General features: G+C 26.7%; 2 protein-coding genes across 3 annotated transcripts; both read right to left on the bottom strand.

Annotated features, from left to right (window-relative positions):
* Positions 1–4564: 4564 nt before the first annotated feature.
* Positions 4565–5688, bottom strand: LOC135131509 (angiopoietin-related protein 2-like). 2 transcript variants are annotated; one of them, XM_064059286.1, is made up of 3 exons: positions 5596–5688; positions 5130–5547; positions 4565–5077 (listed from the first exon to the last, which is right to left on the bottom strand). In XM_064059286.1, exons 1-3 carry the CDS (start codon positions 5659–5661, stop codon positions 4647–4649), a joined length of 915 nt encoding a protein of 304 aa, XP_063915356.1. In that variant the 5' UTR covers positions 5662–5688; the 3' UTR covers positions 4565–4646. The 2 variants fall into 2 exon arrangements, with proteins under 2 accessions (XP_063915356.1, XP_063915357.1); XM_064059287.1 differs by having other exon boundaries at positions 5130–5556; positions 5596–5668.
* An 11202-nt stretch (positions 5689–16890) lies between these two features.
* On the bottom strand, positions 16891–18117 carry LOC135131399 (angiopoietin-related protein 2-like). The gene is made up of 3 exons (XM_064059145.1): positions 18005–18117; positions 17587–17944; positions 16891–17539 (listed from the first exon to the last, which is right to left on the bottom strand). Exons 1-3 carry the CDS (start codon positions 18080–18082, stop codon positions 17112–17114), a joined length of 864 nt encoding a protein of 287 aa, XP_063915215.1. The 5' UTR covers positions 18083–18117; the 3' UTR covers positions 16891–17111.
* Positions 18118–18815: the final 698 nt, after the last annotated feature.

Genomic DNA, 18815 nt, shown 5'->3' with positions numbered 1-18815 from the left:
TCCCGATTTTCAGTTTTTCATTTTTTAAACTTTGGATTTTTCAATTTTCGGCTGTTTTATATTTCGATTTCTCAATTGTTCAACTTTTCGATATTTTAATTTTTCGATTTTTAAAATTCTAGATTTTTGATTTTTCGAGTTTTCGGTTCTTCTATATTCCATTTTTTCAATTTTCGGGATTTTTAAAATTTTCGATTTTCCGTTTTTTTTTTAACTTTTCGATTTTTTTGTCTTTGCACTGATATAAAAGTTGAAGCGAAACAAATTTTAAAATGTTTAAAAACCGGAAAACGACAAACCGCAAAATGAAAAAAAGAAATATAAAATTGAAGACTTGAAAAACTTAAAAATTGGAAAATCGTAAAATTGCAAAATCGTCAAATTAAATATTGAGATTTGAAAAATCGCAAAATTGAAATCAACGAAAAATTAAAATATATCTAAAAATTACTAAGTCGCAACATTTCAATTCCAGAAAGTAAAAATCGAAAAGCTGCAAAATCGAAAAATAGAAAAATTGCAACAATGAAACCTCGAAAAGTTTAAGAACTGATACTCGAAAAGTTGAAAATTGAAGAACAGAAAAGTTGAAAAATCCGAAAATTAAAAATTGAGGAACGAAAAATCGCAAAATTGAAAACATAAAAATAAAATAACTAAAAATTAAAAAATTGAAAAATAGTTCAAAAATTGGAAAAAACTGACAATGGAAAATCGAAAACGTGCAGCATGAAACATCGAATAATTTTAGAATTTTAAAAGTGAAAATAAATTTATAATTGAAAAATTGAACTTAAAAATTAAAAATAGAGAAACGAAAAATCGCAAAATTTAAAACAACGAACATTAAAATAGCTACAAATGAAAAATCGTATAATATTAAATCGAGAAAATAAAAATCGAAAACACTAAAAAAATGAGGAATCGAAAATCTAAAAATTGAGAAACCGAAAAATTATATAATCGAACAATCGCAAAACTGAAAACAAAAAATTAAAACACATAACTAGAACTGAAAATTTGAAAAATAATTAAAAATCCGAAAATATCGAAAAAATGCAAAATGAAAAATTTTATAAGCTTACGATTTTTCGACTTCTGATTTCCCGATTTTCAGTTATTCGTTTTTTAAACTTTAGATTTTTCAATTTTCGGCTGTTTTATATTTCGGTTTCTCAAATTTTCAACTTTTCGATATTTTAATTTTTCGATTTTTAAAATTCTAGATTTTTGATTTTTCGAGTTTTCGGTTCTTCTATATTCCATTTTTTCAATTTTCGGGATTTTTAAAATTTTCGATTTTCCAATTATTTTTAACTTTTCGATTTTTTTGTCTTTGCACTGATATAAAAGCTGAAGCGAAACAAATTTTAAAATGTTTAAAAACCGGAAAACGACAAACCGCAAAACGAAAAAAAGAAATATAAAATTGAAGAATTGAAAAACTTAAAAATTGGAAAATCGTAAAATTGCAAAATCGTCAAATTAAATATTGAGATTTGAAAAATCGCAAAATTGAAATCAACGAAAAATTAAAATATATCTAAAAATTACTAAGTCGCAACATTTCAATTCCAGAAAGTAAAAATCGAAAAGCTGCAAAATCGAAAAATAGAAAAATTGCAACAATGAATCCTCGAAAAGTTTAAGAACTGATACTCGAAAAGTTGAAAATTGAAGAACAGAAAAGTTGAAAAATCCGAAAATTAAAAATTGAGGAACGAAAAATCGCAAAATTGAAAACATAAAAATAAAATAACTAAAAATTAAAAAATTGAAAAATAGTTCAAAAATTGGAAAAAACTGACAATGGAAAATCGAAAACGTGCAGCATGAAACATCGAATAATTTTAGAATTTTAAAAGTGAAAATAAATTTATAATTGAAAAATTGAACTTAAAAATTAAAAATAGAGAAACGAAAAATCGCAAAATTAAAAACAACGAACATTAAAATAGCTACAAATGAAAAATCGTATAATATTAAATCGAGAAAATAAAAATCGCATACACTAAAAAATTGAGGAATCGAAAATCGAAAAATTGAGAAACCGAAAAATTATATAGTCGAAGAATCGCAAAAATGAAAACAAAAAATTAAAACACATAACTAGAACTGAAAATTTGAAAAATAATTCAAAAATCGGAAAATATCGAAAAAATGCAAAATGAAAAATTTTATAAGCTTACGATTTTTCGACTTCTGATTTCCCGATTTTCAGTTTTTCATTTTTTAAACTTTGGATTTTTCAATTTTCGGCTGTTTTATATTTCGATTTCTCAATTGTTCAACTTTTCGATATTTTAATTTTTCGATTTTTAAAATTCTAGATTTTTGATTTTTCGAGTTTTCGGTTCTTCTATATTCCATTTTTTCAATTTTCGGGATTTTTAAAATTTTCGATTTTCCGTTTTTTTTTTAACTTTTCGATTTTTTTGTCTTTGCACTGATATAAAAGTTGAAGCGAAACAAATTTTAAAATGTTTAAAAACCGGAAAACGACAAACCGCAAAATGAAAAAAAGAAATATAAAATTGAAGACTTGAAAAACTTAAAAATTGGAAAATCGTAAAATTGCAAAATCGTCAAATTAAATATTGAGATTTGAAAAATCGCAAAATTGAAATCAACGAAAAATTAAAATATATCTAAAAATTACTAAGTCGCAACATTTCAATTCCAGAAAGTAAAAATCGAAAAGCTGCAAAATCGAAAAATAGAAAAATTGCAACAATGAAACCTCGAAAAGTTTAAGAACTGATACTCGAAAAGTTGAAAATTGAAGAACAGAAAAGTTGAAAAATCCGAAAATTAAAAATTGAGGAACGAAAAATCGCAAAATTGAAAACATAAAAATAAAATAACTAAAAATTAAAAAATTGAAAAATAGTTCAAAAATTGGAAAAAACTGACAATGGAAAATCGAAAACGTGCAGCATGAAACATCGAATAATTTTAGAATTTTAAAAGTGAAAATAAATTTATAATTGAAAAATTGAACTTAAAAATTAAAAATAGAGAAACGAAAAATCGCAAAATTAAAAACAACGAACATTAAAATAGCTACAAATGAAAAATCGTATAATATTAAATCGAGAAAATAAAAATCGCATACACTAAAAAATTGAGGAATCGAAAATCGAAAAATTGAGAAACCGAAAAATTATATAATCGAACAATCGCAAAACTGAAAACAAAAAATTAAAACACATAACTAGAACTGAAAATTTGAAAAATAATTAAAAATCCGAAAATATCGAAAAAATGCAAAATGAAAAATTTTATAAGCTTACGATTTTTCGACTTCTGATTTCCCGATTTTCAGTTATTCGTTTTTTAAACTTTAGATTTTTCAATTTTCGGCTGTTTTATATTTCGGTTTCTCAAATTTTCAACTTTTCGATATTTCAATTTTTCGATTTTTAAAATTCTAGATTTTTGATTTTTCGAGTTTTCGGTTCTTCTATATTCCATTTTTTCAATTTTCGGGATTTTTAAAATTTTCGATTTTCCAATTATTTTTAACTTTTCGATTTTTTTGTCTTTGCACTGATATAAAAGCTGAAGCGAAACAAATTTTAAAATGTTTAAAAACCGGAAAACGACAAACCGCAAAACGAAAAAAAGAAATATAAAATTGAAGAATTGAGAAACTTAAAAGTTGTAAAATCGTAAAATTGCAAAATCGTCAAATTAAATATTGAGATTTGAAAAATCGCAAAATTGAAATCAACGAAAAATTAAAATATATCTAAAAATTACTAAGTCGCAACATTTCAATTCGAGAAAGTAAAAATCGAAAAGCTGCAAAATTGAAAAATAGAAAAACTGCAACAATGAAACCTTGAAAAGTTTAAGAACTGATACTCGAAAAGTTGAAAATTGAAGAACAGAAAAGTTGAAAAATCCGAAAATTAAAAATTGAGGAACGAAAAATCGCAAAATTGAAAACATAAAAAAAAATAACTAAAAATTAAAAAATTGAAAAATAGTTCAAAAATTGGAAAAAACTGACAATGAAAAATCGAAAACGTGCAGCATGAAACATCGAATAATTTAAGAATTTGAAAAAGTGAAAATAAATTTATAATTGAAAAATTGAACTTCAAAATTAAAAATAGAGAAACGAAAAATCGCTAAATTAAAAACAACGAACATTAAACTAGCTACAAATGAAAAATCGTATAATATTAAATCGAGAAAATAAAAATCGAAAACACTAAAAAATTGAGAAACCGAAATAAATCGAACAATCGCAAAACTGAAAACAAAAAATAAAACACATAACTAAAAGTGAAAATTTGAAAAATAATTCAAAAATCGGAAAATTTCGAAAAAATGCAAAATGAAAAATTTTATAGGCTTACGATTTTTCTGTATATATGTATATTGTTTCTTCCTCAGAGATTTAGACATAATTTATCAACTGAAATGTCTGAAGCGACCCCATCGCCTAGATTTACAGCGGCACTGGTCGATCCAGGGCGCGGCGCCGACGTACGCCACAACCCACACTATATCCGATCCAAATCGAGTATGCAAACAGTGGAAATAGATTTAGACATCACCGACATCTTTTTTAATTTAGTAAATTATAGGAGTAGATAAAATTGTTCTAAAAACAATTAGTCATCACGAATTTTACATTAAACAGTGCTTTCGGGAGACTGTAACATCCTAGTCAGTGGCGCTGGTCTAATCATCATCTTCGCATGCTTAAGATAGTAATTCTTTCCACGGAATGTAGTCCAATAGATTCCATCCCTCTTTTCGAACATTTCACTCTCCTCGTAATATTCACCAGTAAGCAATGATTCGCTGCAATTGCGGAACCACCATCCTGCATTTTTTTTAAAAACACATTCGAAAGTTTGGGGATCTCGGTTGTGGTCTAACGTGCTGAACTTAGAGCCAAGACTATCACTGAACGAATCCCCAGCACTGCCCTGGTATCCTCCCAACTTCTTCAACATATAACCTTCATCTTCATCACCAACTTCAAAAGAATCGTACAACGCGTATGCTTTGTCCGAGTTCCAATCTTCCAGTTCCACGAATAGCTCATTATTTTGGTCACCTATTATAAAAAAAAAAAAAACAATTTTGTCGCAACAAAACGAGATAAAAACCTGTTAAATAGTGTAAGGAGTCCAACCCCAACCAAAAGTCTCCGTTGATGTTGCCAAACCCGTGTTTGTAGTAATGCCACGGTAAATCGAACTTTTGAGACCCGTTGTACCTGTTGAGGACGTAGGTCCAACCGCCCCTCAGGGTCTCCATGTCGCACAAGACCAAGAATGGCCGTTTGGCAAGCGTGGGCTTGATATAATAAAAAGTGGAGTCAAAGTAGCCCTGTTGTAGGGCGTGATGGCAACTTTGTTGAGGACCTTGTGCTAACATTTTGAATGGTTCCACTCTTTCTATCTTGGTTTCTGAATCTGTAATTATTTTCTCTAGTTTTTTTACGCGTTGGGCAAGGTTATCAGCTCTCATTACGAGATTAAAGATGTAGTTTAGGAGAATGGGTGAGGTGGAGACACCCACATTCTATAAGAACTAGAATTGGTAAAACGAATTATGTCTGCGTGGACTTACTTCTTCATCATGGTTGACTAAACATGTCGCCGAAATTATAACTGCCAGGAAAACAAGTGAGTGCATTTTATTCGTTGTCAATAACAAACTGTTCCTTGTACGCTGTTCGTATTGTATTTATCGAAATTTTATCCCTAAGATTATTTAGTAGGTCGTCGATCTATTTGGAGTGGTTATCTATATCAAGTTTGTAAACAGTGAAAATGTTACGTTTACGCTTTCTCAAACTTAGAATACTAAATATTATTTATATAAATATTAGTTCGGCAGTGTCAAAGATAAACTACTCCCCGTCAAAAGCGCTAGGACGCGATTTCCCAATTTTCCCGACCATATTTTTTCTGACGCTATTTTCTTTTCTGAGACATGTTCTGAGTTTTCACCCTAGACATCCACATTTTTGGAAAAAAATCACAATTTTTGCAACTTCTCTTCGATCAACTTTAGATATCACAATTTTTGGTGTTTTTATTTTCTTTCAATTTTCAATATTTCTATTTTTCGGTGTTTCAGTTTTATAATTTTTCGTTTATTAACTTCAATTTTTGAATTTCTCGACATTCAAATTTTTCAGTTTTTTGATTTGAAATTTTTTGAACTCTGCAAATTTTCTTTCCTTTATTTTTTTCAATGTTTCTTTTCCGATTTCTTTAATTTTTTAAGTTCGTGATTCCGATTTTTAAAATTTTCAAAGCTTTGATTTTGTACTTTCGCATTTTTCATTTTTGATTTTTCGATTTTACAATTTTGCAGTTTTCCAATTTTTTATTAGAAAAGTTGGAAAATCGAAGAACTGAAAATCTAAAAATCAAATTAATGAAACGAAAAACTGGAAAGAAGAGACAACAAATCGAATAAAAAAACTGGAAAAATCCAAAACCGTAAACTAGAAAAAATGCTAATAAAAAACTGAACAAATGAAAAATTGGAAAAACGAGAAACTGAAAAATCTAAAATTGAAAACTGGAAAATTGCAAATCGAAAAACTGAAAAGTTGCACACTGAAATAAAGAAAAACTGAAAAAATACAAAAAATAAACCGAAAAATGAAAGAAAAATTACAAAATCTAAATTACACCCACAGTTGGAAAACCAAAAATCAAATACATTAAAAAATGAAAATGAAAAACTGAAAAATAGCGAAAAATGATAATAATAAATGAAAAAATTTTAAAATCCAATGATTTTAAAATGAAAAAAAATCTAAAGCAATTTTCAACAAAATGAAAGCTGATATGACTTCTGGGGCCCGAAATCTACAAGAAAATGTATTTAATGAAATTTCGAAAATTTTGTTGAAAATTGGTCCAAGAATTGGTGGTATTTTGCACATTTTTGTACATTTCAAATGACGATTTTGGAAGAACCATTGGAGATATCGAAGAAATGAAAGCGGATATGACTTCTGGGACCCGAAATTTACAAGAAAATGTATTTAGTGAAATTTCGAAAATTTCCTTGAAAATTGGTCCAAGAATTGGTGGTATTTTGCACATTTTTGTACATTTCAAAGGGCGATTTTGGAAGAACCATTGGAGATATCGAAGAAATGAAAGCGGATATGACTTCTGGGGCCCGAAATCTAAAAGAAAAAAGTAACTACAAATTTCAATTTTCGAAAAATAATTGAATAAATGAAAATTTTTGAAATTATATCATTACAAAAGGAAAACTGAAAAAATTGACGATCAAAAATTGAAAAATTGAAAATCATGAAACTGAAAAATCTAAAATTGAAAAAACGAAAAACTAAATCGGAAAACTGAAGACTTGAAAAATCAAAAAATCAAAAAACTGTAAACTATAGAAACGAAAAATTGAAAAAATAAGGATAATAAAACCGAAAATAAAAATTGGAAAGTCAAAATGAATGAAAAAGTTTTAAAAACAAATAATTGAAAAATGGAAAATTCCTAGAATCGTAAAACTAAAAAACTGAAAAATTTCACATTGAAAAAAACAACAAAATCTGAACCGAAAAATTGAAAAAATAAAGAAAATAAAAAACCAAAACGAAAAATTCGAAATCGAAATATGAAACAAAAATTGCAAAATCCAAACAAACAAAAATTTGAAAAAGGAAAACTCAAAAAGTTGATTGTCGTAAAATTGAGAAAAATAATTGAATAAATGAAAAAGTTTTAAAATCCAATATTTGAAAAATGGTAGAAATTATTATTATTACGATTACGTATTTAAAATCAGAACTAGAAAAATTAGAAATACAAAATTGGAAAATTAAAAATCATGAAACTGAAAAATCTAAAATTGAAAAAATGAAAAAATAAACAATCTAAAACTTGAAAAATCGGAAAACTGAAGACATGAAAAATTAAAAACTCGTGAGACTGTAAATCGAAAAATTGCAAAATCTAAGAAGCGAACATTAATAAATCGGAACATGGAAAAATCGAAAAATTTTAAAAATGTATAAATAAATTGCGAAACAAAATTTGAAGAAATGAAAAACGAAGAATCAAAAAAATGAAAACTCAAAGTTTTAAAATCAAATAATTGAAAAATGGAAAATTTCTAGAATCGTAAAATTAAAGGACTGAAAAATCCAAAAACTGAAAAATTTCACTTTGAAAAAACATTACAAAATCAGAACTGAAAAATTTTAAAAATTAAGGAAATAAAAACCAAAACGAAAAATTCGAATTCGAAAAATAAAAGAAAAATTACAAAATCCAAACATCCAAAAATTAGAAAATGAAAACTCAAAAAGTGCAATATCGTAAAATTGAAAAAAAAAATAATAAAAAATTGAGAAATAAATGAAAGTTTGAAAATTCGGAAAATAATTGAATAAATGAAAAAGTTTTAAAATCCAATAATTGAAAAATGGAAAAATTCTAAAATCGTAAAACCAGAAAAATCGCAAATCAAAAGGTGAAAAATTAAAAACCATGAAATTGAAAAATCCAAAATTGAAAAAACGAAAATAGCAAGTCGAAAAACTGAAAACAAAAAATTAAAAAATCGAAAAACTGAAAAATTTAAAAATACAAACTTGAAGAGTTGCAAATCGTAAAACTGAAGAAACAAAAAAAATCAAAGACTGAAAAATTGCAAATCGAAAAATTAAAGAAAAGAAGAAACTGAGACTGTAAAAATCAAAAATTATTAAATCAGAACATTAGAAAATCGAAAAATTGTAAAAATAAAGACAAAAAAAATCGAAAAATTGAAAAGTCAAATAAACGTCAAAATTCTAAAGTCTAATAATTGAAAAATGAAAAATTTCTAAAATCGTAAAATTGAAAAATTTCACATTGAAAAAAGAAAAATTATAAAATCAGAACCGAAAGCCTGAAAAAATAAAGAAAGTAAAAAACCGAAACGAAAAATTCCAAATCGAAAAATGGAAGAAAAATTACAAAATCTAAACACCCAAAAGTTGGAAAATGAAAACCAAAAAGTTGCATATGTCGTAAAAATGAAAAAAAAATGAAAAATTACAAATGAATATTTGAAAATTCGAAAAATTCCAAAATCGTAAAATTGAATAAGTCAATTTTTTTTTAATTATTATTATTATTATTACACTAAAAAACTGAAAAACCCGAAATTGAAAAAACGAAAAATTAAACAATATAAAAGTTGAAAAATCGAAAAACTGCAAATCTAAAAACTGAAAACATGAAAAAATAAAAAATCGAAAAACTGAAAAATTTTAAAATGAAAACTCGAATAGTTGCAAATCGTAAAACTGAAAGACCAAAAAAAAAAAATTGAAAAATTGCAAATCTAAAAATTAAAGAAACGAAAAATTGAAAAAACAATGGAAAATCGAAAAATTGTAAAAATAAAGATAAAAAAACGAAAATAAAAATTGCAAATAGAGAATTTGAAGAAATGAAAAAACGAAGAACCGAAAATTTGAAAAATTAAAAATCGAAAATTGAAAAGTCAAATAAATATGTAATTGAAAAATGGAAATTTTTAAAATCGTAAAACTGAAAAAGACAAAAATCCAAAAACTGAAAAATTTCACATTGAAAAAAGAAAAATTATAAAATCAGAACCGTAAAACTGAAAAAATGAAGAAAATAACAAAACGGAAACGAAAAATTTGAAATCGAAAAATGGAAAAAAAATTACAAAAACTGAACACCCAACAGTTGGAAAATTACAAATGAAAATGTGAAAATTCGGAAAATAATTGAATAAAACCTAAAAAGTGAAATTTTTTTTAAATTATTACATATTTAAAATGAAACCTAGAAAAGTTACTAATCAAAAATTGAAAAATTCAAAGTCATGAAACTGGAAAATCTAAAATTGAAAAACGAAAAATTAAACAAACTAAAGTTAAAAAATCGAAAAACTGAAAAATTTTAAAATGAAAACTCATAAAATTAAAGAGAAGAAAAATTGAAAAACTGAGATTGTAAAAGCCAAAAGATAAAATCCGAACATTGAAAAATCGAAAAGTTGCAAAAAAGAATATTATTATTATTATAAAAAGATAATAAAAACAGAAAAGAAAAAGTGCAAATTGAAATTTTGAAGAAATTGAAAAACGAAGAATTGAAGAATTGGAAAATTAAAACCTAAAAATTGAAAAGTCGAATAAATGAAAAAGCTTTAAAATCCAATAATTGAAAATTGGAAAAAATTATAAAATCGTACAATTAAATAAGTATTTTTTTTTAATTATTAAATGACAAAATGAAAAATTAAACAATCTAAAAATTGAAAAATTGAAAAACCAAAAATCAAATTAATGAATTGAAAAATTGGAAAGAAGAGAAAACAGATCGAATCGAAAAATTAGAAAAACCCAAAAATGTAAACTAGAAAAAATGCTAATAAAAAATTGAAGAAATGAAAAATTGAAGAAACGAGAAACTGAAAAATCTATAATTGAAAAATCCAAAATTTGAGAAATCTCAAAGTTGAAAAATCAAGAAATTGAAAACTGGAAAATCGCAAATCGAAGAACTGAAAAGTTGCACACTGAAAAAAAGAAAAACTGAAAAAATACAAAAAATAAACCGAAAAATGAAAGAAAAATTACAAAATCTAAATTTCACCCACAGTTGGAAAACCAAAAATCAAAAACTTTAAAAAATGAAAATGAAAAACTGGAAAATAGCAAATTAAAATTTGAAAATTCGAAAAATAATTGAATAAATGAAAAAATTTTAAAATCCAATAATTTTAAAGTGAAAAAAAATCTAAAATCGTAAAATTGAAAAAGTGAAAATTGTTTGAAATTACTATTATGGTTACATATGTATTTAAAATCAAAACTAGAAAAGCTGGAAATCCAAAATAGAAAAATTAAAAATCATGAAACTGAAAAATCTAAAAAAAATTGCAAAATCTAAGAAATCAAAATTCGAAGAGAAAATAAATTGCGAAAATAAAATTTCCAAATCTAAAATTTGAAGAAATGAAAAAACGAAGAACCAAAAAATTGGCAAGTCAAATAAACGAAAAAGTTTTAAAATCAAATAATTGAAAAACGGAAAATTCCTAGAATCCTAAAATTAAAAAACTGAAAAATCCAAAAACTGAAAAATTTCACATTAAAAAAAAACAAAATCTCAACCTAAAAATTGAAAAAATAAAGAAAATAAAAAACCAAAACGAAGAATTCGAAATCGAAAAATGAAAGAAAAATTGCAAAATCCAAACAAACAAAAATTAGAAAATGAAAACTCAAAAGGTTGAATGTCGTAAAATTGAAAAAATAAAAAAAAGTGAGAAATTGAGAAAATTACAAATGAGAATTTGAAAATTCGAAAAATAATTTAATAAACGAAAAAGTTTTAAAATCCAATAATTGAAAAAATGGAAAAATTCTAAAATCGTAAAGTTGGAAAAGTGAAAACATATTTGAAATTATTATTATTACATATTTAAAATGAAAACTAGGAAAATTAAACAATCTAAAAGTTGAAAAATTGAAAAATTAAAAAACCGAAAAATTTAAAAATAAAAACTTGAAAAATTATTAAATTAGAACATTCGAAAGTCGAAATTTTGAAAAATTAAAAATCGAAAAATTGAAAAATCAAATAAATGTCAAAATTCTAAAGTCTAATAATTGAAAAATGAAAAATTTTTAAAATCGTAAAATTGAAAAATTTCACATTAAAAAAAGAAAAATATTAAAATCAGAACCGAAAACTTGAAAAAATAAAGAAAGTAAAAAACTGAAACGAAAAATTCGAAATCGAAAAATGGAAGAAAAATTACAACATTTAAATACCCAAAAATTGGAAAATGAAAACAAAATAAATTAAAAATTAAAAAATTACGAATGAAAATTTGAAAATTCGAAAAACAATTGAATAAATGAAAATTTTTAAAATCCAATAATTGAAAATTGGAAAAATTCTAAAATCGTACAATTGAATAAGTGATTTTTTTTAATTATTGATATTATTACATCATGAAACTGAGAAACCTGAAATTGACAAAAAGAAAAATTAAACAATCTAAATCTTGAAAAATCGAAAAACGGCAAATCTAAAAACTGAAAACATGATAAATTAATAAATCGAAAAACTGAAAAATTTAAAAATAAGACTGAAGAAACAAAAAAAATAAAAAATTGAAAAACTGCAAATCGAAAAATTAAAGAAACGAAAAACTGAAAAAACTGATTTAAAAACGAAAAATTATTAAATCGGAACACTGAATAACCGAAAATAAATAGTTCAAAGCGAAAATTTGGAGAAAGGAGAAAACGAAGAATCGAAAATTTGAAAAATTAAACATCGAATATTCAAAAGACAAATAATTGAAAAATGGAAAATTTCTAAAATCGTAAAATTGAAAAAGACAAAACTCCAAGAACTGAAAAATTTCACATTGAAGACACATTATAAAATCAGAACTGAAAAATGGAAAAAATAAAGAAAATAAAAAACCGAAACGAAAAATTCCAAATCAAAAAATGGAAGAAAAATTACAAAATCGAAATACCCAAAAGTTGGAAAATCAAAACTCAAAAAGTTGCATCTCGTCAAATTCAAAAATTGAAAAAACGAGAAACTGAAAAATCTAAAATTGAAAAATCCAAAATTTGAGAAATCTCAAAGTTGAAAAAATCAAGAAATTGAAAACTGGAAAATTGCAAATTGAAAAACTGAAAAGTTGCACACTGAAATAAAGAAAAACAGAAAAAATACAAAAAATAAACCGAAAAATGAAAGAAAAATTACAAAATCTAAATTACACCCACAGTTGGAAAACCAAAAATCAAAGACTTTAAGAAATGAAAATGATAAACTGAAAATAGCAAATTAAAATTTGAAAATTCGAAAAATCATTGAATAAATGAAAAAATTTTAAAATCCAATAATTTTAAAATGAAAAAAATCTAAAATCGTAAAATTGAAAAAGTGAAAAATGTTTGAAATTACTATTATGGTTACATATTTAAAATAAAAACTAGAAAAGCTGGAAATCCAAAATAGAAAAATAAAAAATTATGAAACTGAAAAATCTAAAATTGAGAAAACCAAAAATCAAAAAACCTAAAACTTGAAAAATCGGAAAAATAAGTAAGTAAAGTAAAGTAAAGTAAAGTTTATTAATGCTACAACAAATTGTTTTTTGCACAGGTCAAAAAAAAAATACATATTCACATATAATATTACAAGTACACACACAATGAACATCACTTGAATTTAAAAGACAAATATTCTTCATACGAATAAAACGCATTTTTGATCAACAAACGTTTTAAAGTATCTTTAAATACATGTATATTTAAATTTCTCATTACTGTTGGTAGTGCATTAAAAAATTTGGAAGCATAATATCTGTGGCCAGTAGCAGTTTTATCTAGGCGTACATATTCTTGATTTAAATTGTGTCTACGACGAGTAGAGTACGTGTGGATGCTTGCATGAGTGTGAAATCTAGATATATTCGATTTTACATATAAGCAACATTGCAAAATGAACATACAAGGAAACGTAAGAATTCCCAATTCTTTGAAAGCTGCTCGGCAGTCGGCCCTGTAATGTAAGTTTGCAAGGATTCTAATGGCCCTTCTTTGCGCTGCAAACAAGCGGTGCCTGGAAGAAGAATGGCCCCAGATAAGTAGGCCATAATTAAGAATATTGTGAATTATGCCGAAATAACAAGCTTTTAGGGTTACTTGCGATACATTAGATGCTAGGTTGCGTAGCAGATATATATTTTTATTAATTTTTTTTGTTTACGCAATCCCCGTGAAGATCCCATCGTAATTTGGAATCGAGCGTTAGACCCAAGAAATTGACAGAATGTTCAAATGTCGGGGATGTGGAAGAATCTAAATTTGCAGTGTCCATGAGCTTTAGAGTAAAATGCATGTTGACACACTTCTTTTTATTAATTACTAAGTTGTTGCTGTTAAACCAATCGGAAGCTATTGATCGCGATGTTTCAGCGCTCTCTGCTGCTTTTTGTAAACACTTTCCACTGCTGGTCAGAGTAGTGTCATCAGCATATAAAATAGTGCCACCTTCTTTCAAATGCGATGCGAAATCATTTGTGAAAATAATGAATAACAGCGGCCCGAGTATAGATCCTTGAGGGATGCCTAACTTGATAGGGATATCTTCAGATTGTTTCCCCTCAAAACTTACCCTCTGCATACGACTGCTCAGAAAGGAAGTTAGTAGTCTGCAGCTCAGGGGATGTAAATTGTATGCATAAAGCTTACGAATAAGGGTAGTATGACACATACAATCGAAGGCCTTTGATAGGTCCAAATATTCTACTAGAAGTGTTTCCTTTGAGTCAAAAGCATTGCATACCTTGTCAGTGAGAGAAAGCAGTGCGTCCACAGGGGATCTACCTTTTCTAAACCCGAACTGATGAGCAGAGAAAATGTTATTGTCTTCAAAATAACTGTCCAATTGAATTGCAAGGACTTTTTCAAGAACCTTTGAGAAAACGGGAAGGAGTGAAATAGGCCGATAGTTATTTATATCTTGGGGATCATCTTTTTTAAGTAAGGGCACTACCACCGCCTTCTTGAGACAATCTGGGAAAACAGCCTCTCTTATACATGCATTGATCAGTTTGGTCAATGGACTAGCAATTATATCCTTAATACTTTTTAGTACTTCCACATTTAAACCGAATATATCCCTAGCTCGACTCGTTTTTAAACTTGCAATGACACCGTGTACAAAGCCAACAGATACTTCCTTAAAAATAAAATAGTTATGACACAAAATATCATAGTTATTAACACAAAGAGAAACAACAGGATCAAGCTTAGGACTAGGTAAATTTTTTACTATATCAGAGGCAATGCTCGTGAAATACGAATTAAAGTTTTGTACAGAAATGCCGCTTTTTGATGTATCGTGGACTAAGACATTTTTGCGTTTTGAAAACATGAAGAATTAAAAAATCAAAAAACTGAAAAATTAAAAACTAGTGAAACTAAATCGAAAAATCTGAAGAAATCAAGGAACGAAAAATCGAAAATTTGAAAAATTTCAAAAATCGTAAAATTGAAAAAGTAAAAGATCCAAAAAGAAACTTTTCACACTGAAATCGATCAAAATTATAAAATCAGGAACGAAAAATTCGAAATCGAAAAATGGACAAAAATTACAAAATCTAAACACCCAAAAACTGGAAAAAAATAACTCAAAAACTTGCATGTCGTAAAATTGAAGGAACAAAAAATATTGAAAAATTGGGAAATTACAAATGAAAATTTGACTATTCGAAAAATAATTGAACAAATGAAAAAAATTGTTATTATTACAAACAAATTACAAAAGGAAAACTCGAAAAATTAACGATCAATAATTGAAAAATTAAAACTCATGAAACTGAAAAATCTCAAATTGAAAAAACGGAAAAGTAAACAATGTAAAAGTTGAAAAATCGAAGAACTGAAAACATGAAAAATTAAAAAATAAAAAAACTGAAAACATTAAAAATAAAAACTTTAAAAGTTGCAAATCGTAAAACTGAAGAAACAAAAAAAAAATAAAAAATAGAAAAATTGCAAATCGAAAAATGAAAAAAAAAAAACTGAAAAACTGAGATTGTAAAAACCAAAAATTATACATAAAATCAAAACCGAAAGCTTAAAAAATATAGAAAGTGAAAACTCGAAACGAAAAATTCGAAATCGAAAAATGGAAGAAAAATTACAAAATCTGTGCACCCAAAAGTTGGTAAATGGAAAACCAAAAAATTGCATATGTCGTAAAAATGAAGAAAGAAAATTAAAAATTGAAAAATTACAAATGAATATTTGAAAATTCGAAAAATCCTAAAATCGTAAAATTGAATAAGTCAAATTTTTTTTTATTATTATTATTATTATTATTATTACATCAAGAAACTGAAAAACCTGAAATTGAAAAAACGAAAAATTAAATAATCTAAAAGTTGAAAAATCGAAAAACTGCAAATCTAAAAACTGAAAAATTTTAAAATGAAAACTCGAATAATTGCAAATCGTAAAACTGAAGGAACAAAAAAAATGAAAACATTGAAAAATTGCAAATCGAAAAATTAAAGAAACGAAAAATTGAAAAAACAATAGAAAATCGAGAAATTGTAAAAATATAGATAAAAAAACAAAAAAAAAAATTGCAAATAGAGAATTTGAAGAAATGAAAAAACGAAGAACCGAAAATTTGAAAAATTAAAAATCGAAAATTGAAAAGTCAAATAAATATGTAATTGAAAAATGGAATTTTTTAAAATCGTAAAACTGAAAAAGACAAAAATCCAAAAACTGAAAAATTTCACATTGAAAAAAGAAAAATTATAAAATCAGAACCGTAAAACTGAAAAAATAAAGAAAATAAAAAAACGGAAACGAAAAATTTGAAATCGAAAATTGGAAAAAAAATTACAAAAACTAAACACCCAACAGTTGGAAAATTACAAATGAAAATGTGAAAGTTCGGAAAATAATTGAATAAAACCGAAAAAATGAAAAAGTTGCATGTCAATAATAACCTCAAAAAACCCACAATTGAGATAAACAACTCCAGAAACTGTATTCTACGACTAAATGAATAAGCACAATTTTTGTAACGTTGTTGTGTTACAGAATACAAAGACTTCAGTCGATTTTGGTTCCCGACGCTTTAGTACGTAGTGTGGCAATTCTCCACAAGAGATTAACATTCGAACAGCCATTGGTAGATTATATTGATATCAGTATTTTCGGTTATTACAATACCGTTTAATTGAAGCCGTTCTAATTTCGGTTTTTACGAATGACACTAAAATCTGTAAAAAATAAAAAACCAACAGACGCTACATTAATTATGAAGTATACCTAATTTATTTAAAGGGGTCATATAAATAATAGCTTTGCACATAATAATATCATATAAAAAAATATATAATACAGTTATTTAAACAGAACATTTTCCGCCCTAGAAACACAAGTAAATCTGTTTAACATTAAAAAAAAATTAACTAAACTAGCTATTGCTCTATTTTTCCTTTTTGTTTAATTTATCTGACCACTGTAAAAAATGAATGATCGAATTAAGCCAAAATATTTGGGTAACATTTTATGTATTCGTGTTCTCTTGGGGAGACATCGAGTTAGTCCTTCGTGGTCTAATCATCATTCTGGCTTGCTTAAGACTGTAATCGGGTCCACGGAATGCCAGCCAATAAATTCCGTCCAAATTCGTCGCTTCGTTCCTCAGAAAATATTTACCAGTTAGTAACGTGTCGGTACAATCGCGGTACCACCACCCTGCACCTTTATAATTAGCACAATTGTGACTGAAGTCATCTTGGTACTTGTCCCTTGTGCTAAACTTCGAGCCAGCGCTATAACTTAAAGAATCTCCAGCGGTACCCTCATAGCCTCCCAGAAGCTTCAACATATAACCTTCATCTTCACCACCAACACTAAAAAAATTGTAAAAGGCGTACACTTTCTTGAAGTCCCAGTCCTCAAGTTCGATTAGTACTTCATGAACTTGTTGACCTATTGCTTAGAAAATTAGAACAATGTGGCAACAAACAAGAAACAACCTGTTAGGTAGTATAAGTTGTCTAATCCCAGCCAAAATTCTGCTCCAATGTTGCCAAAACCGCGTTTGTAATCAGTCCAGAGTAAATCAAAATTTTGGGAGCCACTAAATCTGTTGACCACGTAAGTCCAGCCACCTCCTCTGGTTTGCATATCACACAAAACCAAGAATGGTCGTGGGGAAAGCTCAGGTCTGACGAAATAAAACGTAGAAACGTTGGAACCTTGGTCTAGAGCTTCTTTGCAATTTTGTGGAAAACGATTATGTTCCGGTGGTACCAGAGGTTGGTAAAAATTGTCAATTTTTTCTACGAGGTTAGAAATATAGGGGGACCGAGTTGTGGTGGAGACAACCACAAACTACAAGAACCAAATTATTTAATAAAAGGGGTAATAATAATAATAATTGGATCAACTTACCTCATCATGGTCGATTTCGTGTGAAGATCTGACCCATATTAAAAGAGCCAAAAGAAAAATTAAGTACATTGTGTACATAGTGAACGCAAACTGTTGTATATGCGGATTCTACATTATCTTTGTAGCAAAGTTACCGCACATTTCCGTAAGATTAGCCAGGTTATTATTATTTATACCGAGTTTACTGACAGTGAAACTATTACATACATTCTTTTCAAACTAGGAAAAATTTAAAAATTTTAAAAACACCATTTTGAGCAATAGAAAATTAAACCAATTTTAACCACTTTTTTGGAAAATTTTAGGAAATTTTGAATTCACTTTTCGTCTTTATTGGACGAGATATCGTGGCAACGATTTCAGAATCGTAACTAGCGGAAGATTATTTACAATTTGACACCAATTTTCGGTCGATTGAACCAATTTTAACTACTTTTTTGGAAAAATTTTGGAAATTCTTGGTTCACTTTTCGTCTTTATTGGACAAGATATCGTCACGGCGATTTCGAAATCGTAACTAGCCGAAGATTATCTACAATTGGACACCAATTTTCGGTCGATTGAACCCCTTTTAACCACTTTTTTGGAAAATTTTCGCAAATTTTGAGTTCACTTTTCGTCTTTATTGGACAAGATATCGTCACGGCGATTTCGAAATCGTAACTAGCGGAAGATTATCTACAATTGGACACCAATTTTCGGTCGATTAAACCAATTTTAACCACTTTTTTGGAAAATTTTTGGAAATTTTGAATTCACTTTTCGTCTCTATTGAACGAGATATCGTGGCGGCGATTTCAGAATCGTAACA

This window comes from Zophobas morio, unplaced genomic scaffold (genome assembly GCF_036711695.1).
Source record: "Zophobas morio isolate AGI-343-1 ecotype UQ-CSIRO unplaced genomic scaffold, CSIRO_AGI_Zmor_V1 ptg000020l, whole genome shotgun sequence".
Lineage (NCBI taxonomy): Eukaryota > Metazoa > Arthropoda > Insecta > Coleoptera > Tenebrionidae > Zophobas > Zophobas morio.
The sequence above is the reverse complement of the archived record's forward strand: the minus strand, read 5'-3'. Positions and strand labels throughout refer to the sequence as shown.